At 50.5% G+C, this 22,617-nt stretch overlaps 1 protein-coding gene across 9 annotated transcripts in view; it reads left to right on the plus strand.

The window, feature by feature from the left end:
* ODF2 (outer dense fiber of sperm tails 2) overlaps window positions 1-21,941 on the plus strand; it is a 36,535-nt gene extending 14,594 nt beyond the window's left edge. For 3 of the 9 annotated variants that reach the window (XM_007471780.1, XM_007471779.1, XM_007471782.1), the window contains exons 6-16: window positions 3,740-3,869; window positions 4,430-4,561; window positions 7,890-7,961; window positions 9,045-9,116; window positions 9,238-9,354; window positions 10,019-10,204; window positions 10,728-10,837; window positions 12,567-12,702; window positions 15,033-15,143; window positions 15,289-15,393; window positions 16,424-16,762. In XM_007471780.1, the coding sequence (XP_007471842.1) occupies window positions 3,740-3,869; window positions 4,430-4,561; window positions 7,890-7,961; window positions 9,045-9,116; window positions 9,238-9,354; window positions 10,019-10,204; window positions 10,728-10,837; window positions 12,567-12,702; window positions 15,033-15,143; window positions 15,289-15,393; window positions 16,424-16,645 (1,393 nt within the window). In that variant the 3' untranslated portion in view covers window positions 16,646-16,762. Of the gene's footprint in view, window positions 1-3,739; window positions 3,870-4,429; window positions 4,562-7,889; window positions 7,962-9,044; window positions 9,117-9,237; window positions 9,355-10,018; window positions 10,205-10,727; window positions 10,838-12,566; window positions 12,703-15,032; window positions 15,144-15,288; window positions 15,394-16,423; window positions 16,763-17,930; window positions 18,032-19,508; window positions 19,672-20,094; window positions 20,221-20,665 lie in introns of those variants that run through there. The other 6 variants (XM_007471774.1, XM_007471777.1, XM_007471778.1 and 3 more) reach the window with 5 other exon arrangements.
* The last annotated feature ends 676 nt before the right edge of the window (window positions 21,942-22,617 follow it).

Consider the following 22,617-nt stretch of genomic DNA (forward strand, 5'->3'; position numbering starts at 1 on the left):
ATCATCTTTCCCTGGAAATTAGCACAGAAATTTAGCCACCTCAGCTTACGAGAAGGAAAAAATGGTGCAAACAATGAGAAATAGCAATTACTTAATACAACGGAATAAATGTATAGAATGAGAGAGTCAAATTCAATATACCAAAATCCCATGGAGGGACTTACCTGGTGGTGCAGTGGATAAGACTCTGCACTGCAAATGCAGGGGGCCTCGGTTTGATCCCTGGTCAGGGAACTAGATGCCACATGCGTGCCACAACTAAGAGTTCACATGCCACAACTCAGGAGCCTGTGAGCTGCAACTAAGGAGCCTGCCTGCCACAACAAAGGAGCCCGCCTGCTGCACCTAAGACCCGGTGCAACCAAATAAATAAGTTAATTAATTAAAAGACAGTTAAAAAAACAACAACAACAAAAACATGGAAACACTCGCCCCCAGATTAGAATATCTTTTTGAAGTCTTGAAAGTATTATACAGCTTTGCATAAACTTCTCTGAGGGGCACATGCATTTTAAAAAATATTTTTTTATGCTGTTGTGTTTAGGTAAATATTTTCCAGAAATACCATTTTAACCCTAAATAATTCAGTATGCGTTTCTAATAACATTTTCTCCATAACCAAAATAACAGTGATTAGTCCTAAAAACTTCATTGTTTTTTAAACTTAATTTCTTAATCATATAACATCTGGTTAATATTTAAATTTCTCCACTTGTCCTTAAAATACCTGTTATAGAAGATTTGTTTGCCTTTGCAACTATCCACTATCATGTATTCATATTCATTTAAAAGACTTTTGACACATTTCATGTCTACCCTAGGTGTATGAAAATATTTACTGCCCCCAACTTTTGCCAACTTTGGGAATCACAGTTTTTGCCCATTTGTTATATCCTTCATTTTAAACTTGACACTGGGGACGTCCCTGGTGGTGCAGTGGTTAAGAATCGACCTGCCAATTCAGGGGACACGGGTTTGAGCCCCGGTCTGGGAAGATCCCACATGCTGTGGAGCAACTAAACCCATGCGCCACAACTACTGAGCCTGTGCTCTGGAGCCTGCGAGCCACAGCTACTGAGCCCGTGTGCCGCAATTGCTGAAGCCCACGCGCCTAGAGCCCATGCTCCACAACAAGAGAAGCCACCGCAATGAGAAGCCTGCACACCGCAGTGAAGAGTAGCTCCTGCTCTTCGTTGCAGTGCGCGGGCTTCTCATTGCGGTGGCTTCTCTTGTTGCGGACCACGGGCTGTAGGCATGCAGGCTTCAGTAGTTGTGTAACACACGCTTTTTATTTCTATGTTAGAAGAGCTTCAGAAACAACATTTAAACAAGGGTAGGGGGCTTCCTTGGTGGCGCAGTGGTTGCGGGTCCGCCCGATCCAGGGGACACGGGTTCGTGCCCCGGTCCGGGAGGATCCCACATGCCGTGGAGCAGCTGGGCCTGTGAGCCGTGGCTGCTGAGCCTGCGCATCCGGAGCCTGTGCTCCGTGGCGGGAGAGGCCACAGCAAAAAAAAAAAACAAGGGTAGGTAATGAGGCAGTGTTCCACCAAGAAGGTCGGTGTGCCCTTCCCCTTGGGGTCTCTGTGGTTTTTCCCTTTAGCAGTTTTAGCTCTTCCTGCTCAGTGGACAGCCAGGGATGGTGGGACCAATGGTTGCAGTTCTGCCTTATGAGTTCATGTGTGTCTCCCTCCTCTACATCAGAATCCACCTCACTGCCTGGAGATCACGCCACCATCTTCAGAAAAGCTGGTCTCAGTGATGCGGTTAAGTGACCTCTCTACTGAAGATGACGACTCGGGTCGCTGTAAAATGAACCGTCATGATAAGAAGATTGACAGTCTAATGAACGCGGTTGGTTGTCTCAAGTCTGAGGTGAGGGGGGTAGGGGGCTGGGCTGGCCAGTGTCCCGAGGACACTTGGGACTGCCAGGTGAGTTCCTGGTGGACACCTCCTTCCACCTGCCTCTGCAGGCCTCCCAGGGTTTCAGGTGCCCCTGGGGAGGTAGTCGGGGCAACCTGGGATCCCTTTCCATCAAGCACTTAGCCCAGGCCTGGCCCTGACCTTGCCTGGTGCTCTGTATGGATGGCCTGGCTTGATTTTTTACTACGGTAAACGAAGCCGGTGGTATTATTGTCCCTGTCTTGGAGATGAAGTGACTGGGACACTGGGGCCTCTGTTTTCCATTTTATACAAAAGTTAAAAAAAAAAAACCAGAAAACAATGCCCCAAACAGGCAGAGGAAGTTTGTCCTCAGTTGCTGGGCTGTGTCTTTGGGTGGGACGTGGCAATGAAATTGGAAACAACCTGGAAGTCCAAGGCCCCCAACTAAGAAGTCGGTGGAGCTGCCGTGGAATCCTCATTGCTGCTGCTGACGGGGCCTGTGTCTTTAGTCCTCCCCTGCGACCGGGGCCCAGGGCCCTCTTGGAGAACCTGTGGCTGGTGGCTGCCTGGCAACAGGCCCGCCTTTCTCCACAGCCCGAGGGGCAGGGGCCTTTTTGTGACATCTCTTCTCCCGTGGTGTGCCAGCTGAACAACCGTTTGTATCCTGGCTCTGTCCCCAACCGGAAAGTCACTCAGGCTCCCTTTGCTCCCTTTCCTCAGTGATGAGGAAATGAGAGGAATCGTGTCTGTCCAGAGTCTTTGTGACGATTGACTGAGCTTGCGCCCAAAGGGCCTCAGTAGTATGGAGCGCTCAATCGGAGGTGCCCCTCGCTTTGTCCAAAGCAGCGGGCCTTGAGATGAGGTGGAGAGGAGCTCCTCCCCTCAGTGGCCCCTGCCTGCATGCCCCTGCACAGGTCAAGATGCAGAAGGGAGAACGCCAGATGGCCAAAAGATTCCTGGAGGAACGCAAGGAGGAGCTGGAGGAGGTGGCCCAAGAGCTGGCCGAGACCGAGCACGAGAACACGGTGCTGCGGCACAGCATCGAGCGCATCAAGGAGGAGAAAGACTTCACCATGTAAGGCGGCGCTGCCCTGGGCACCTTCCCTCTTGCGGGGCTGCCCGAGCACCAGCCTAGCCCGGGTTACAGTGTTCAACAGAGTCACTAACGCACTCATGATTCCCGGTCAGGGAAGAGGGCCCCGCAGAGTTCCGGGGGAGGGCATCAGGGAGGCCTTTCTGGAAACAACGGGAGTCCGGCAGGATGGCCAGGGGCTAGGCAGGTGAGTGTGGGGGAGGAAAACACGCCAGGTAGCAGGAACATCTTGCAGGAAGGCCCCAGGGCGGGAGGAGTTTGCGACTGAGAAATGAAAAGCAGGGCAGAGCAAGGGGAGAGGGTGGGCCGAGGGGAAGGGGGGCCACGGAGGTTGGCAGGGGCCGGCTCTTGGTGGCCACTTCGGGGCGTTTGCATCGAGGGCGGTTGGGAGCCACAGAAGGGTTTTCGAAGCAGGAAGTGGTGTGACCAGACTTGGCTCCAATGGGGAGAGTGGAGGGGAGGGCTCAAAAGCGGATCTGAAGATGGTAGTTAGGTGGCCATGGCAGTGGCTGGGGGACCAGGTGACACTGGTTTCTGTCTGAGAGACAAGCAGGTGGCACAGTGTCCCCCCGTGTGGAGGCCCTGCTCTGGTGACCAGGTGTCCTTCCAGAAGGCCACTCAGGCCAGAAGGGCCATCTCTGCCCCCTCCCCCACTGTTCCCTGTCCAGGAGATGAGCCTCACAGGGCATTGTGAGGTGAGCCTCGGAGCTCTGGGTGGGCAGGGGCCTGGGAGGGCTCACAGAGCCCTATTCTTTCTGGGCCCAGGCTTCAGAAGAAACACCTCCAGCAGGAGAAGGAGTGCCTCATGTCCAAGCTGATGGAGGCTGAAATGGATGGGGCTGCCGCGGCCAAACAAGTCATGGCCCTGAAGGATACCATCGGGAAACTGAAGACGGTAGGTGGCCAGCCCAACCGCCCAGTGCCGGGGCCGGGCCCAGAGCGGGGGCAGCTGCACACCGTGGCGGGGTCTTTATGCAGTCGTCATGCTGACTTTATGACATCTTCAGGCCAGAGCAGGGCACACTTAACTCCTCGGCCCCCACCCCTCTTCTCACTTCTGGGGCCTGACCTTCGAGGCTGACCTTTGGTAGCCAGGGCCTCTGATATGTCATCGTCGGTCTCCTGGGATCACGGTGAGTCAAGGCACGTGTCTGATTCCTGCCAGTATCAGCCACCAAATGTCGTCGTCCAGGAAGCGCACCTTGTCCAAGAAGCCCGCCCTAACTGCACTCGCCCACACTGAGCTCTCCAGCCCTTTTCCCCACCTGGTATTCTCAGCAGGCTCAGAACCTGCCCATCCTTCCAGGTCTGCCTCCTCCGGGAAGGCTGCCTTTGCCCAGCTCTTCTTGCCCGGGCTGCCTGGCACCAATACCTCTTAAGCACCCCATGGGGACTCCCTGTGCCAGCTCTTCCCTTCTCCACCCATGCCTGGCAAGACTGCCTGCTGTCTTCCAGGAGAAACAAATGACCTGCACGGACATCAACACCCTAACAAGGCAGAAGGAACTTCTCCTGCAGAAGCTGAGCACATTTGAGGAGACCAACCGCACCCTCCGAGAACTGCTGAGGGAACAGCACTGCAAAGAGGTGAGCTGTGGTCCTAGCCGCACCCCTACCCAGCGCTCACTCGGAGCCCTGGCCCCCTAGCACCGCAGACTCCTGTCTGTAAAAAGGAAATATTCTTGGTGCCTGGCTGACCTGAGGGGGCCCTAGAAAGATTTGCTGAAATCATTCATGTGAAATGCTGGGCATCTGGTAGACGAGTGCTGTCTTCGTTGTTGAAGTGGGCCTGGTGGCACAGGAAGGACCTTGGAAGTCAGAAGAGCAGTGGAGAGTCAGGGAGGGGTTCAGCCCATCCCAGGGGTCATGCGACAAAGCGGGGAGAAGACCAGACCTGAGTTTTGGTGAAGCAGGCGGCTTAATGGCTGGCAGACACATTGTATGGTATCACTTTGTTTTCTTAAAAGGTGGTCTCTGAAATATATTTTATGTTAGCGAATGACTCTGAAAAGACTGACAGTATAAACAGCTCTCTTCCTGGTTGGTTCAAAACCAAAGGGATACCTAGAGTCTCAAAATGCCCATGCTGGGACTTCCCTGGCGGCCTAGTAGTTAGGACTCAGCGCTTCCACTGCTGTAGTCGTGGGTTCGATCCCTGGTTGGGGAACTAAGATCCTGCAAGCCTCGAGACACAGCCAAAAAAAAAAAAAAGCCCATCCTGATGAGATGATTTTTTTCTTAGTTTAACTTTTTTTAAAAAAAAACAGTGTCAACTTCCTTTGTTTGTAGTTTAAAAATTAATATTTAAAATAAGTAAAAGTGTACCCACTATCCAGCTTTCCAAACAAAACCTTGTCCACATTGTTAAATCCCTCTAGGTGTCTCCTTTGGCAGTAACCTCATCTTCCCATCAGAGGGAAACTTTATCTGGAATCTGAGAGTTTTTCACTTATATATGTATCCCTAAGCAACATATAGTATTGTTTAGCATGTTTTCAAACTTTACATAAATAATATTGTTCCATATGTTTTCTTCTGAGTTTGCTTTTTTCAATCAATGTTTTTATGAGATCCGTCCATTTTTATCCTTGAAGCCTAAGGTAGTTCATTTTCACTGCTCTATTCCATTTTATGACAATACCACAACTTATTTACCCACTCTTCTGTTGATGGAGACAATTTTTGGTTGTTTGCTCTTACAAGTGTTATTTTGCGCATTTGTCTGTACTATCCTGGTGTACTTGAGGGTTTCCAGAATATATTTCTATGAATGTTACTAGTTATAGCTAAATTATTCTCTTAAAGTAGTTTTATCTGTTTCATTTCCAGCTCAGTGTTCATGGGTGGGTGATTTTTACCTCTCTGGGCTTCAGTTTTCCCACCTATAAAATGGGAATAGCATCTTCCATGTGGGGTTGTGAGGGGCTTAGAAGTGATGCGTGGACAAGGACTGTGCGTACTCCTGGCACGCAGTGGGTACTTGGTAAATGGTGGCTGTCGCTGCTGTTTGTCCTGGGACTGGGGGTGGGGGCGGGGGTGGGGGGGGCGGGGCTTCAGAAAACATCTTCCTACCAGTTTTTTCCCTTTTCGCCTTCTTAGCTCCTACAATCCCGGAATCCCAGAATCTTCAGCTGGAGGTGAAGGGTCAGCTAATTTAAACTCCCACCGCAGCAGGCGTTCCAGGTTCTGTACAGGCTCTCGCCTCCTCCCGCCCATGTGGCCCTCAGGACCACAGCCCCGCTGCAGTGCTTACTGGGGAGTACTCAGTGTGCTGGGGGAATGCTCTGGCTCTGGAGTCTTTTGGCTTAGTGCCCAGCTCTGCCATCTCTGGCTGTGTGATCTCAGGCAGCTCACCTCACTTCTCCCAGCCTCAATCTCCTCATCTGTGAAATGGGGGTGGTGATAGTGCCTGGCTCCTTAGAGCGGGGGATTTGGTGAGATGGTGTGTTAGTTTGTGTAGGGCATGGCCTGTCGGGGCAGTGAGAATAGCTTCAGGCTCTGGGTCCCTGGCCTAGGTTTTCGTCCTACGTTCTTTGCCTCCTCTTGTTGCTAGAGAACCCATAATGCTGTCTTCCCTCCGTTCCTAGGTTCCTGGGAAACTTTGGGACCAGGGAGCCCTTTTCTCTTAGCCTGTGAAGGTGACCTGTGGGACTGAAAGGGAAAGGGGGATGAGACTTCTTCTAGGGACACTTTATTTAGGTGACTGGGAAGAATAGAGACGGTTCAAAGACACAGCCCTGTGCGAGAGTGGGCAAAGGTGTGAGCAGGCAGTCCAGGGAAGAGGAAGCTTAAATGGCTAATAAGCATATGCATAAATAGGGAAATGCAAACTAAAACAGCAGGATTCAGGCTGGCAAGAATGGCAACAGGCAGAGGCTGGCTACTGCCTGGAGTTCTCACGTCCTGTTTGTGTGCGTCAGTGCAGGCATTTTGCAGGGCATGTCACCTGCCACAAATCACAGATCTTCGGGCCCAGCCATTCTTACTCTTTGTATCAATCCTGGAGAGACACTTAGTACGTGCCCAACATGTCCACTGCTGCAGTGTTTACAGCTGCAAAACCTGGGAACCACCTTATTGCCCAAAGGTTACGGGGAGAAGTTAAAAAATGCCACGGCATATTAGAGACAGAAAGCAGATTAGGGGTTGGGGATTTCCCTGGCGGTCCAGTGGTTAGGACTCAGCGCTTTCACTGCTGGAGCCTGGGTTCAATCCCTGGTCCCGGAACTAAGATCCTGCAAGCCATGTGGTGCACCCGCCCCCTAAAAAAGAAAGCAGATTAGGGGTTTGGGGGGAGCTGGGGGGAGGGGAAAATGGAGACTGACTGCTTGACAGGTGCAGGTTTCCTTTTAGAGTGATGAAAAAATTCTGGAACTAGATGGTAATGCTGGTTACACAATATTGGAAATGTACCATATGCCACTGAATTTTACACTTAAAATGGAAAAGTTTGTTATATTTTACCACAATTTAAAAAATCATAATGTAATATACCACAAACCATTGAATTATACATTTCAAATTGGTGACTTGTATCTGAATTTATGTCTCAATAAAACTGTGGTTAAAAAATCCAGTTGTGACACAAAAATACAGTATGATATCATTTTGGTAAAATTACACATTAATCCCTTCCCACCCCTCATCCCCCAAAAGATACTTCTCTAGGTGTAGCTACGTATAAATGCATAGAGAAGGGATGGGCAGGACAGTCCGAACTCATAACAGCAGGGCTGGGTTTGGAGGTGGGGTTGAGGGGGACTTTGTCGGTTTTCATTAAATATTTTATAATGAGAATATAATTTACTACTTCTATCATTAGAAGTATAATTTTTAGAAAAGGAACAGGACCTAGAGGATGTAGACATCTCAGTTTATTGCTTAATGAGTTGGCTTTCCCTGCCTTCCCTTGAAGGATTCCGAAAAGTTGATGGAGCAACAAGGAACATTATTGAAACGGCTGGCAGAGGCGGACTCCGAGAAAGCGGTAACACACAGCTCCCCCTGCCTGCTCCAGGGGGTATAGGCGACGGCGTAGAGGTGCTGAGTGGCGGCAGGAGGGCTGGAGCCCCGCTCTGACTTTTCTTTGAGTCTTAGTTTCATGATCTGTGAAATCATGAAACACATATCCCCGTCCCTCCTGCCCCACCGGGCTTGTCTAGTCAATCACTCGAGAGCTTGAACCACCAAGCTGGACATCAGCATGAGGGATGGTGATGACGGTGATGGATTTGTAAATCATCAGAGTCTGTTCCCTGAATTTCCTTATTTGTATTATGGTACAGACTTGTTGACTCAACAATTCCAATCCTCCCAAGGAATCTCTCCCAAGGCAGCATGTCCCAAAGTCTGTTCCATAGAACCCTGAGTTCCTCAAGGTGTTAATGGGTGCAAGAAACAAAAGTGGGGGTTGATCCATGGCCAAATAAATTTGGGGAGAACTGCTGCCCAGCCTGAATGACAAGTTAAACCAACTGCTTAACTACAATACCTTTTGGAGCCTTTGATGTATTAATGCCTGTTGGGAGTCTCCAAGAGAAAGAAAGAAATAGAGACCATGGTTCCCGAGGTTTGGCCCTTGGCCCTCAGTGCCTGGCCGAACATCGCTGTAGGGGATTCAACGGTCATGGCAATAATGCCTAAACCTGCATTCCCAGCTCGAGAGCCTTATCAAATTATGATACATCCGTAAATTGAAATGTTAAAGTGTTTTTTCAAAAGATATAGAAGATTTAATCACACTGTGGTAAATGTGGTTATAGAGCAAAATAGGTATCTGACTTTTTAATGTGTGCTAACAATGGTGATCTCTGGGTGGGGGATTATGGGGCTTCCTTAGTGTTTTGTGTGTCTGTGTTTCAGTGTGTCCCACACTAGCATTATTTTAAATTGTTGTAAAAAATTGTGATACAGATGTTGGGTGCTTCCCGCTAGGGTCTCTGTGACTTGGGCCGATGTATTTGGGACTTGGGCCCAGTGGCCAGGCACTCACAGGAGTGTTTGTCCTCCCTGGGCGGGGCTTCCTCACCCTTCGCAGGGAGCTCAGACAGTGTGTGTGTGCCCTCTCCAGCGCCTGCTATTACTGCTGCAAGACAAAGACAAGGAGGTGGAAGAGCTCCTCCAGGAAATACAATGTGAGAAGGTACCGTCCCCAGCAGTTGCTCCTCGATATGGGCCAGCAGAGCTTAGTGGGTAGAGTGCGCTCTGGAACCGGAGAGCTGGGTTCAAACCCCGGCTCTGCCACTTTCTCTGTCTCTCCAAAGGCTCAAGCGAAGACAGCATCTGAGCTTTCAAAGTCCATGGAGACCATGCGTGGGCATTTGCAGGCACAGCTTCGGTGCAAAGAGGCAGAGAACAGTCGCCTGTGCATGCAGATCAAGGTACCTGCCAGCCCCACAGGTGGGGAAGGGAGGGGGCGGGGCCTGGCAGTCGAAGGGCAGTGGCCTGGCCAAGGCTCTCACACTCAGGAAGGCTTTGCCCTAAAGGTTTACAGGGCCGCTGTTGCCAAAGCACTCTGAGCCAGTGGCAAGAGCAGTGGACCCTGAGGGTCTTGGGTGCCCTTCCCAGCAGTGACCAATTGGGTGCCATGCCCCTGAGCCAATCACTTAATCCCTTAGGCCTTCAGTTCTCATAACTACCCATGGGGTAGGGGGTGGGCTCAAATGCAGCTTGCATCTTTGAGCCAGGGACCTGCTGAGGTCACAGCTCTGCTGAGTGGCTGAGGAATATCTCTGACCACTATGCTGAGTTCAAGGAAGGATTCCAGAAGAGCTCTATCTTCACACTAAGACCCCAGTGGGTTCAGTAATGGGAGGGGTGCTACGGAGAGCTGGGAAGGGCCTTCATCTCTGCTCTGCACTGGGGGAGCTTTAAGCCTCCACACAGCTGACCTGATTTCTCACTCCCTCATTCCTTCTTTTTGCTCGTCCCCTCTCACCTCTACTCTCTGCCTTGCCCTTTCCCGGCCTTCCTTGTCTCTCTCCTCCGACTCTCCCTCATCCTTGTCCCTCTCCCCGCACCTGCTCCCGGGCCATCCTCTCCCAGAACCTGGAGCGCAGCGGAAACCAGCATAAGGCGGAAGTGGAGGCCATCATGGAGCAGCTGAAGGAACTGAAGCAGAAGGGAGAACGAGACAAAGAGTCCTTGAAGAGGGCCATCCGAGCCCAGAAAGAACGAGCTGAGAAGAGTGAGGAGTACGCTGAGCAGCTGCATGTGCAGCTTGCTGACAAGGTAGCAGGCCTCCCCGAGAAGGACTGGCCAACGGTGAAGGGTCGGGGGTGGGTTGGCTGCCAGTGGATGGCTGCTTTGAGCAGGGAGAGGTGAAAAGCTGAGTAGAGGTGGCCGGGCGGGCGGGCGAACGGAGAGGAAGATGGCAGTGGAAAAGGGTGAATGAGCTGGGAGGACTGCTGGCTGCTGCGTGGAGGGAGAGGTGGGGGGGCAGTAAATGGGTAAAAGGATGACGATGGGGGTGGGCAGCTGGCTGGAGACAAGTGGAGGGTTTGTGGGACATTTTAACCACATCCATATTGTGGATGGGAATGACGGTTAAGGAAGGATTTGCAGTCAGGGCGCGTGGGATGCTGGAAACTGAAAAGCAACAGCTGGGCTCCCGCTTCACTCTCAGTGCTTCTAGGAAGGAGTTGCAGGAGTGAGGTTGAAGTTATCAGGGTGAGGGGTGACCCGGGGTGACTCCCAGCTCGCTTGGCTTCAGCGGTGACGCCAGGCTGATGGCCCTTCTGTCCCATGTTCCCAGGATCTTTATGTTGCTGAAGCTTTATCCACTCTGGAATCATGGAGGAGCCGCTACAACCAAGTTGTGAAAGACAAGGGGGACCTCGAGCTGGAAATTATTGTCCTGAACGAGTACGTCTGTGTTAGGAGAGGGCGTGTGGGCTGATGGGAGGAGGGGGGTGTGCCAGTGCACGGCGCCAGGCAACCCGCGACAGCTCATGTCGCTCACACGGCTGCCATCTGGTCTCCTCTGGTCAGGGGCTGCATCGGACTGAGCTGTGGGCGGCCCTGGGGTGGGCCTTCTGGTTGGACCCTGGGTCCTGGCTCCAGCCCCCGCCCCAGCGTCCTACCCCCCCGGCAGGCACTATGCAGGGGCCTTCTCTGCTCACACCTGGGCTTGAGCTGGGCCCCAGTCTGCACGGCATGGGAAATGGGCACAGGCACGCTGGTATCCTCCTTCCTGTCCTTGGGGCACAGGGCAGCTGGTAATCCCTCTGTCTTCTCTCAGTCATTTTGTCCACCAATCAGTAGGTCAGAGGTATGGCCTGTGAGTAGGGGGCAAAAGTGGTCTCAAGTTGAAGGTGACTGAACTCATACCTTTCTTGCCACTGGTGAACTGTCAACAGTGACCATTCTCAGAGTCAGCTATAGTCATGTGATCATTCATTTAAAGATACTTATCGAGCACCTACTATATAACTGGCTATGTGTTGGCCTTGAAGGTTACAGCAGTAAAAAAAAACAAATGCATTGGACTTCCCTGGTGGCACAGTGGTTATGAATCCGCCTGCCAATGCAGGGGACACAGGTTCGAGCCCTGGTCCGGGAAGATCCCGCATGCCACGGAGCAACTAAACCCGTGTGCCACAACTACTGAGCCTGCGCTCTAGAGCCCACAAGCCACAGCTACTGAGCCCGCGTGCCGCAACTACTGAAGCCCACTCACCTAGAGCCCGTGCTCCGCAACAAGAGAAGCCACCGCAATGAGAAGCCTGCGCACCTCGACGAAGAGTAGCCTCCACTCGCCGCAACTAGAGAGAAAGCCCGTGCGCAGCAGCGAAGACCCAACACAGCCAAAAATAAATAAATGAAATAAATTAAAAACTAAAAAATAAAGTTGCGTAGGAGTTTGCTGGTAAACCAATACAAGGCGTTTGCTTGGGCCTAGTCAGTACTCACTAAATATTTGCTGAGTGGTGAACTGTAATTTATCAATACTGAAAACACACACTGTGCAAAGGTTCTGCAGTCTCAGGTGGGTCTACAGTCAAGAGCCCCAGTGCTCTTCTCCTCAGTCTCTATTCTTGGATTATAGCCCTGCTGAGGGCCTGCGGGTAGGGGAAGGGAGCAAGGGAAGCTTGTGCCCTGTTGTTGCTCATGGCACCTGCCCTCGCCTGGGGGTGACAGAACCCCAGTGGAATATGTGTCTGAGGGAGACGGGTGCCTGGGGTTATCCCTGACCACTGGGCCTGCGAGTTCTGTCCTAACTTCAGTTCCTAACGGGTTAAGAGATCCAGGGGGTGCCGTGGGGAGCTGGGGAGGGACTGCCTCTCTGGCCCTTGTCTTCAGGGAGTGTCTCAGCCTCACGGGAGGATCACAACAGAGAAGGCTTCTTGGAGGGGCTGGTATGAGAGACAAACCTTAAAAGGCTGTTAATACGAGGTGGGATACCTGGGAATGCCACAGGCGGCAGTGGCAGGGCAGCTGCTCCTCGGGGTGGAGACTGGGGAGCAGGCAGGGTGCCAAGAAGAGAGACATGGGTGACCTGGGTAGGAACACTTGGCCCTACTCCATACCAAGTCCCGGGCTGCTCACAACCTGTGGAATTGATTCTGTCTGCTTTCACTTTGTGACCTTCCAGCCGGGTGACAGATCTTGTAAACCAACAACAAACCTTGGAGGAGAAGATGCGGGAAGACCGGGACAGCCTGGTGGAGAGACTACACCGGCAGACTGCCGAGTACTCCGCATTCAAGCTAGAGAATGAGAGGCTGAAGGTCGGTAGTGAGAGCCGGGACCAGGACGGTTGGGTGGAGAGCAGAGGCCGGTGGTACTCCTGGTTGGGCCCCAGAGATGACCACCGGGGCCTTCAGAGGGCCTGGAGGCAGCAGCGTGATAAGAGGGCTTGTTCTGGAGTCGGAAAGACCCGGATTCAAGTCCTGACTCTGCCTCTTAGAGCTGCAGGACCTGAACGGGATGTTTCCTCCTGTGTTGCTGCAGTTTCCTCAGTGGAAGGAAATGAGGTCCTTGTGAGAAGGTGGTGATGCATGTGAAGTGCTTAGCATGACAGTCAGCCCGTGCACGTGAGATGGACCTGACTTTGAGGCTAACATTGACTCTTCTGGGGCACTACTGGGCCCCTTCACATGCATTAATTCTCACTTCAGCCTCCCAATAGTGTAATTATTATCTCTACTTTACAGAATAAGGAAACTGAAGCTTAGAGTTTAAGTTTCTTGCCAAGATTTTGCCCTTGGAAGCATTGGAGTTGGGATTTGAACCTCAGTCTGACCCTGGGGCTCTAACCACTAGCTCTTAACCACTCCCTCTACACCCTCCCAGCACACCGAGGGCAAGAGGCAACTGAAAAGAGGTAGATGTTGCAGAGCCAGGTTTGATCTTGGTTTTTAGTTGATCTGGGCAATAACATCTAGATGTATTTATTTATTTATTTATTTATTACTGATTTTTTTTAAGTAAAATTGATTTTAAGGAAGTATAATACAGAAAGGTACACAAAATGAATGTAACTTTGTCCATCAGTCACCCTGATTGAACCTAAAAGCCAGCACCCCGGTGACCTTGCCTAGTTACAGACACCCCCTGCCAAGGGCACGGTTATCCTGACTTCTGTCACCGCAGATTAGTTTGCCTGGTTTTGAACTTTGTGCCTGGCCTTTATGGCTTTTACTCAGCATTATGTTTGTGGAAGTTACCCATGTCATGTGTGGCAGGTCATCATTCTCAGTGCAGTGCAGTGTATGAATGTACCACGATGTGTTTATCCATTTTACTGTCGGTGGACATTTGGGTTGTAGAACGTCTTTGTACCTCTTTTGGTGCATATATTTGGTGTATTTTTACAGTTTCCATACCTTGAAGTATAATAGAAATGCCAAGTCATGAGGTGGTATACACAAATTCAGCTTTGGTAGATGTCACCAAATAGTAAAGCAGTTGTACAGATTTCCACTCCCATCAGGGATATGTGAGATAATACCTGGTATTGTCCATCTTCTTCATTTTAGCCACTCTGGTGGGAGTATAGTAGTATCTCATTTGTTGTAGTGCAATTGTTGGATAAATGGCAGACAAGCCCCATGTCTAACAATTAGCTGGGGTATTGGTTGCAGTATGGTATGTCTGTGTGGTGGAACAGTGTGACTGTTCAAAATGATTGTAGAAGTGTATTTTCCTAGCTGTTATCATTACAAAGATAAAATAGGCTTATAGTGAAAGTTGAAAACATCACAGAAACGTTATATAGAAGTGAAGGTCCCTGTTACTGTAGATGTGTATTTTTCCAGTTTTTTCCCCTGATACTCACATACACATTCAAACACATGCACATCCATTCATCCAGCCATTATTCGGCAGCTCGCTTTTCTCCTTCAACCATATTCCATGGATATCTTTTTAGATTTTTTTTTTTTTTTGCTTTATCTCTTTCTTTTAAATGATTGCTTGTTATTTTTTTGAGATACCGTGATTTATTTTGTCCCCTCTGCTAAGGTGAGCATTTGGGTTGTAGGAGAACATTCATTGAGGAGAGGAGTAGTTCCCAGCTTACTTGTTAATTGAAAAAGTTCATTGCAAGGCAGTAAGTATATCATAATCCCATTCTTATTGGAAAAAATAAAATAGCTACACGGTCATCAATATATAGCCATATAATAAGGCATCATGTTTCATTTTTCTTGGTTTTATCTCCCTTTTCTTTAGTGATAATGTAGTGCTTTTTTTTTTTTCTTTGGCCAAGCCGCAAAGCTTGTGGGATCTTAGTTCCCTAACCAGGGATTGGACCCGGGACCCCGGCAGTGAAAGTGCTGAACTAAGCCCTAACCACTGAACCACCAGGGAATTCCCCCATAATGTACTGCTTTTTGTAATAAGAACAAAGAACACAGGAGTCTCTCATTTGCATCTATATTCACTTGAGTTGGTCTTATCAGGAATCCTGCCCTGGTGCCTCTCTGAGGAAAACTGCTGGCGTGGGTTTGAGTAGGTGGGGCTTCCCTCTGCTGGCCCCTCGGAGTAGGAGCTGGGGTTGGGATGGCCACCTGCTCCGGAACCTTCCCGCTGGTGACCGAAGAGCCATCCCTTCTAGGCTAGCTTCACCCCGATGGAGGAGAAACTCAACCAGGCGCACGTCGAGGTTCAGCAACTGAAGGCATCGGTTAAGAACTACGAGGGAATGATTGACAACTATAAGAGTCAGGTAGGCCTCTCAGGTGCCAAGCCTGCCGGGGCAGCGTCCCCCAGCAGGCTGGGATGGAGACCCACCATAAGGCCTCTCCTGGGAAGGTGTTTGTCACCAAAACTTGGCTCTGCCCAAGATGGCCCGATGCTTTCTTGGTCCCCAGGTGATGAAGACCAGACTGGAGGCTGATGAAGTGGCTGCCCAGCTGGAACGCTGTGACAAAGAGAACAAGATCCTTAAAGATGAGATGAACAAAGAGATCGAAACGGTATTGCTCCCCTTCCTCGCCTTCTTCCCTTACCCAGTCCCATGTCTGTCAGTCTGTCCGTCTTGTTTGTCATTGGCCCTCTCCGATGTGGATGACAGAGATTCATGAAGGTTCTTATTGCTGGGCTGGTCCACTCTACCGTGTACATACTATCTCCTTCCTCGTCTCATCTCTTCCTTCTTTCCTACTTCCTCATTATCCCTCTTTCTCATCCTGGTTTCCTTCTTTCTTCACTTTCCTTAAAAAAAATTTCCCCTGCTTGGAACATCCAAGTGGATTCAAATCCACAGATCTGTCAAGCCTTAGCTGTGCCTATTTCATTCTGTGTGGTGTCTTTATTTTGTGCCAACCGAAAGTGTTCCTCCTATCCCCTTCCCCAAAGAGCCTTTTTCTTCTAGAGATGACTTGGCTCTCTAGAAGCAAAGGGGTCATCTTAATAGTAACCTTGAAGATGGATTGAGTCCAGGCTCAGCCATTAACTTGTTGCATAACCTTGGGCAAGTCACTGCCTCTCTCTAGTCCTCAGGCTCCTCGTTAATACAAGGATGGACTAAGCCCAGATAGGCCGTGGCTTTCCCTCTGACCTAGAGCATTGTGATTGCCTTCCTAGGGGCTTTGAGGTTAGACTGGACTTGAATCCTGCCTCTGCCAATTTGTAGCTGAGTGACCACGGGCAAATGATCCTTTGATCCTCAGCGTCCTTATATGGGGATGACGGCACCTGCTTAATAGGTTGTTGTATGAATTTAATGAGTAATGCCTGGGTCCTGGGGTTTGCTACCTGGTTGCCATTATTCTTCAATGACTGAAGGAGTGGCAGGCTCAAGTGGCCAGTCAGGGCCAAGTGTGTCCCCCCAGAGAACAGCTAGACACCCTCAGTGGCCTGCAGGGAGGCCACACTTCTGCCCGTGGATCTTTCAGGATCCTTTCTGGGGACTGAGGGCGGCCCTGCCCTAAATCCAAAGCACTCTGCCTGGCCTCTTCAACAGCCAGGCCTTTCCCAACGGTGGGCCCCTCTCTCCCACTCCAGGCACGGAGGCAGTTCCAGTCCCAGCTGGCTGACCTGCAGCAGCTGCCTGATATTCTCAAGATCACAGAGGCTAAGCTGGCAGAGTGCCAAGACCAGCTGCAGGGCTATGAGAGGAAGAACATTGACCTCACAGCCATCATATCAGACCTGCGCAGCCGGGTAAGGGACTGGCAGAAAGGTTCCCACGAACTGGCCCGAGCAGGGGCCCGCTTACCAAGATGAGCTGCACGCCCCCCCACTCCCCCGGGGAGGACCACTTCCTTTTTCTTGGCTGCTGCTTTCTCAGAGGAGTGAGCTATCATCAGTGCTGTGAAATAAAAGTCTGGTGTGCCAAATGCCTTGTGTTTGCACAATGTGATTGTAGTTATAGGAGCCGCCACTCGATTGGAGCTGCCGGGCCTTCCTGCTCTTGCCCCTCCCCGAGGGTTCCAAGTCTCCGCCGGCCTCTGCCCTTCCCGCTCCGCTGCTGCCCTCAGCCATGCGCCACCAGCAGACACCAAGCCATAGGTTTTCTTTTTTCCCATCTTTCTCTTGCTTTAGCTGCCTTTCCGTAGTCTTAACAGACCCCTTGCCTGAGCTAGGGGTCCTGAAAGAGGACTTCCTTTCTACCAGAAGCAGTCTGCCTCTGGGTTACCAGATCCAAGCCTACAGTGTCTAAGAAATGCTATGCCTCTCGTCTGCACTGTGACCTTGGGCAAGACCCTTCCCCTCTCTTAACCTGCTTCCTTGTAGTACCAGTGAAAGTAGCTACCATTGTTTGAGCACGTGCTCGGTGCTCCAGCATTCCCTCATTGAATTCTCCCAGGAACTTTGTAAGGGGTCTTATTTTCCCCATTTTACAGAAAGCAGCCCAGGGCATAGAGGGGAGAAGTCATTGCCTGAGGTCACAGAGCTAATATTTGTCAACAGGGATTGGAACCCAGCCAGCTCTGTCTGGTTCCCAAGCCCAGGTTCTCAGCACTCTTAAATCACCAGGCTTCTCTTGAACCTGAGCATTCTCAGGGCCTTTCAGGCCCAGACGTCTGAGGCTTCTGCAGAAAGCAGCCTTCTGGATACCTTCTCAAACTTGCCAGCCTGAAGGACTCAGTAGATTTCCTGTGGCCTTGCCTGCATTTGTCCCCAGTTAAGAAGAATGAACTCAGCGGTCCCAACAACATCCTCGGTAAAGCTCCGTGGTGTGTCATGTGGGCCAGTTAGGCCTGCCGTCTGCTTCTGCCTTCTCATGTCCGCCCAGATCCCACTGACTGGCCTCTCCTGATCAAGGAAGTGTCGTTGTGGCTCTTTGGGATCGAAGCTGGCTTCTCTCGGCGCAGGAAAGCCTTCAGTCTCGGGGGTTGGGCCTAACCTGTCCCCGCTCTCCCCTCCCCTCCAGGTTGTGCGTTGAGACTCAGATGCCTGCTGAGGGCAGTGTGCCTCTCTCCTGGGTGTGGATGACAGGTCACAGGGAGAAGGGAGGGCTGTACCGGGAAGTTCTTTTGTAAACCAGTCTGTGTTCCTGTCATTTTAGATCGAACATCAGGGGGACAAGCTGGAGATGGCAAGAGAGAAACATCAGGCTTCCCAAAAGGAAAATAAACAGCTGAGTCTGAAGGTGGATGAACTGGAGAGGTTAGAGGCACTTGGTCCCATCTCTGTCCTCTTCCTAGGACCTGAGACTTTCAGCCACTTAGCTGCTTTGGGCTTAGTGTGCAGAAGTGTTTGAGGGACTCAAGGCCCTGGAAGGTACTAGGCAGAGGAAAAGCTGCTTCCATTGCAGTGGTAGGTGTTGTGGGAGAGAGGAAGGCATTCTCCGGCCAGGGGGGACACTCCATAGCAGTGTGATCAAGGTCAGACCATCCATAGGCATCACCTATCAGGAAGGCACGCTTCGTCCAAGCAAACGGGCAGGGCCAGGATGCTGTGGTGAGGGCCTCCCCCCACTCTGCTCTTTGTTTCCGATCGTCCTTCCCAAGACCTTTCTGATCTGTTCTTCCCTGTTCCTCACGGACTGTTGGAAGCAGTCAGGTAAAGAGGACACGTTTTGGAATCAGAAGCTCTGGCCCTTGGTCCCAACTTGGCCACTTAACCTGCATTGTGATCTTGAGCAAGTCATTTCACCCTTTGAACCTCTGTTTACTCATCTTGAGAAAGGGACCAAGGTAGGGATAACAATCCAGCTCATGGGATTATTGTGAGTCCTCCATGAGATAATCCTCAAAGGGCTTAGCATACTACCCGGCATGCAAAAATGTGCCATATAGGTTAGTATATACGAGTTGATATTTTAGATGTGAGGAAACTGAGCTCAGGGAGAGGTTAAGTGACTTGCTCAAGGTCACATAGCTGGTACTTGGCAAAGCTGCGACTTAGACTGTCTTCCTCCAGGGCTTTTAGCATCTGTAAAATGAGGGCTGGAGCCTCAGTTTTCAGAGGTGAAAGGCTTGGGGTCCCAGGAGGCTGTAACTGGCCCAGGTGGCTCACACAGCCTGCCAGCAGGGACTTAAAGCAGGTGGTCTCCCCTGGGCTCCACCTCTACTCTGCTGGCCTTGAAGGTGTAGCTGGATTCAGCAGAACTTGCAGAGCTCCTTAAATTGGAAGGTGCCCTGGAAGTGCAGCGGGGACCATGTGTACACACGGGATGGTCACTGCTGCCCCATGGCTGGTCACGTATGATGTTGAGTGGCGCAGCTGAAGTCCCTTTGCTGAGGGAGGCAACAGTGAACAGAAGAAGTTGAGCGCGTAGGTTTCGGTGACAGACCTGCTAGCTGTGCTGGCCTCAGCCAATGACTTCACCTGTCTTTGGCTCAGTTTCTTCATCTGTAAAGTGGGAATCATGATGGAACCCACCTGCCTGAGCCTCAAGTTGCCGTATTACACGTGATGACATACAGACTTAGCACAGCCGCGGTCAGTCTGCGCTTCTCCCACTCTTTGTACAGCTCCTTGCCGCCTTGCTGCTCAGCAGATTTCTTTGGTTTATTCCTGTTGTTCCTTGGAGATTCTTGGTGTGATGAGAAGCCCAGCCCGGGGTGGCTGGCAGCCCCCGGCTGTGTGGAACCTGACAGGTAGGGGGACGAGCAGGATCTGATTGAATGCTTTCACCTAGGAAACTGGAGGTGACCAGTGCCCAGAATATCGAGTTCCTACAAGTGATTGCCAAGAGGGAGGAGGCAATCCACCAGTCCCAGCTGCGACTAGAGGAGAAAACCCGGGAATGTGGGACCCTGGCAAGGCAGTTGGAGAGCGCCATTGAAGATGCCAGGAGGCAGGTCAGTCTCAATTCTATTACTAACCCATCTCTGTGTCTTTGGACCAATCGCCTAACCTCTCTGAGCCTATCTCTCCATCTGAGAAATGGGCACATAGAAGTAGCACCTGCCTCATGAAATCATCATACGGATCAAGTGAGCAATTATCGTAAAGGAATTGGCACCTTATTCACAACTTCTCCTTTGATTGCTGCCTGAGTGGGCATCAGACAGGTGTACCGCGTCTTAGGTGATGACTCATGGAGCGTTGGCAAAGGGCAGGTAAAGCAGGGTTGCAGAAGTTGTCCCCATAGTTTGCTCCTGCCCTGAGGCTCCAGAGAATTGTCCAAAGCAAGACCAGTTAGTGGGAGCGGCCCAGCCTTCTGTTTACCAGGTGTTCCCCATGCCAGGTAAGCCAGCCCCACGTCTGTGCCTTTCAAGCAGGTGGAACAAACCAAGGAGCACGCAGCCTCCAAGGAGCGAGCAGCCCAGAACAAAATCCTGGACCTTGAGGCCCAGCTGAGCAGGACCAAGACTGAACTCAGCCAGCTCCGGCGGAGCCGGGACGACGTGAGTCGGGCTGGGGGTGGGAGGACGGGGTAGGAGCAGACAAGAAGGGAGTGGGTTGAGATCTGAGCTTCCTGGTGCCTGCAGGGCAAGATGTTCTGTTGTTTTTATGAATATGACATGGTTTTATTTTTCTTGCATCACTTTCCCATCCCTTCAGGATATCCCAGGCCAGCCCCCTTTTTTAACAGTTTTGTTAAGACAGCATTTACCGTCAAATTCCCTCATTCAAATTGCACAATTCAGTGGTTCTGAGTATATTCAGTGTTGTGCCATTATCACCACAATCCAGGTTTAGAATATTTTCAGAAAGAAAATTACCCATTAGCAGCCACTCCCATTCCCCTGCCCCCAACCCCTGGCAACCACTAATAAAGTCTCTGTCGCTATGGGTTTGTCTGTTCTGGATGTCACACACACTTGGCCCCGGCCCCGTTCCTCCTCTTAGGCTGACCGCCGCTACCAGAGCCGCCTGCAAGACCTGAAAGACCGCCTGGAGCAGTCGGAGAGCACCAACCGCAGCATGCAGAACTACGTCCAGTTCCTCAAGTCATCCTATGCCAACGTGTTTGGGGATGGTCCCTACACTTCCTACCTAACGAGCTCTCCCATCCGCTCCCGGTCTCCTCCTGTCTAAGGCGGCCACTCTTGGGCTAGGAGCTCAGATGGATGCCGTGGGAACTGAGGCGTTGCTAAGCCATACCCGGAAAGCCTGTTGGTTTTCCTCTCTCGTCCTGTGATGAAGTATGTTCAGGGTCTTGTCTTAGTTACTAGCTCCAGGAAAGTGCCTGAAGCAGCAGGGGATGAAGCAGAACCCACTTCGTTCTCTCCTCTCTGAGAGCATCACCTGACGGAAGTTTTTAATTACCCTGACAGGCCTTAAAGTTACTACTATTAGGGTCAGATTGTAACTCATCGTGACTTTGCTCATTCCTTTCCCAAGAGAATGTTTGGACTGGACTTGCCCTCGAGTTCCCTTACAGCTCTCTTCTTTTTAGTTGGGTTTTCCCTGACCTGAACCAGCAGGAGCTGTTCGCCAGAGGTCCTCACCGCTCCTCATGTTCACTTGCTGTTTCCCTTATTTCACGGGTACGGTGTTTTCCCCAAGGTGCTCCCCTCCCAAGCCCAGTGGAAACCTCTCTTGGCCAGGTTTCCTCAAGGCCACTTGCCCTCATGCACTTGCCAATAGACACTCGAGGGCTTATGTCCAGTTCGCCTTGTAAAAATACAATCCCAATCTCATTGATTTTTCTCTTTGCCAGGTTTGTATCTGTGGAATGCATTTATTCTTGAAACGTGTGTTGTTTTACAAAAAGCTTTTATAATCAGTATTTAAGGCTCCATCGGATGATTTCCTTTACCCGCCCCAGCCCTCTTCTAAAAATGATTCAGTAAAATGCTGCAGGAGAGCCAGTAAACGTTTTTAAAGGACTTGGTGCATGAGACTCCTCATTTCATTTTGGCCAGGTTGGCTCTTTCTCCTTTGTGTGCTTTCACTTACAATCCCATGAAAGGCCTGGAGGAGACACACTGAAGGGCACTGCTCATTGTGTGAGGGCAGCCTACTTTAGCTGTTAGGAGGAAGATGGGATGTGTATGTATTACTATTTTTTTTAATGTTAATTGCTTTCGATGATAAGATTATGGGCTATTTTTGTTCTCTTCACATTTTCCTGTATTTAAAAGAAAAAAAAATTCTTCAGAGAGAAGAGAACAAATTTGGTGTACTATGCTGGTACTGACCTCTGGGTGATCCAATCTGGTCCTCTCTCAGCCACTGTAACCCAAGTCCAAGAGTTCCCCTATGTCCTCAAAAGCAGTGGCTCCCAGCCAGGCATCTGGATTCCACTACCAGAACCGCCCCTGCCCCCCCATCCCCCTGTTTTGGAGACATGCGTAGTTTCCAGCTTTCAATGTTTTGGGTTTTTTTGTTTGTTTGTTTTGTTTTAAATTTTATTTCCAGCTTTTAATTTTGCCAAGGAAGGTCACTGAAATCACTACTACCAGCTACCACTGCCACAAAACCAAGCCTATTTTCACACCCTTAACATAAATAGACTTGAACTTTCATACAATGTATGAAAGCTCTTCCTAAGAAAAAAGTTGGCAAACTTACACCAATGTACATACATTTCTGTGTAGTTTGTCATTTCATTAGTTTGTCAAACTAATGACAACCTCCTCAGTGCAGGGTTCTGCTATTTGTAATGATGGTGCGGGAAACACCTCTTTTCCAGTCCATTGCTGGGATTCTCCCAAGAGTGTTCTATTTTTCTTCGTAAAATGTTGTATTCCAAAAAGTCCAGAGAGTTTGTGGAAAATGTTTATATTGCTTCAAACTCGAGCGTTTTCCTTTCTGCCTCAGACTGAGATCCCATGAAATGGGCAAAAGGGCCAAAA

This window comes from Lipotes vexillifer, unplaced genomic scaffold, assembly GCF_000442215.2.
Source record: "Lipotes vexillifer unplaced genomic scaffold, Lipotes_vexillifer_v1.1 scaffold98, whole genome shotgun sequence".
NCBI classification, from domain to species: Eukaryota; Metazoa; Chordata; class Mammalia; order Artiodactyla; family Lipotidae; genus Lipotes; species Lipotes vexillifer.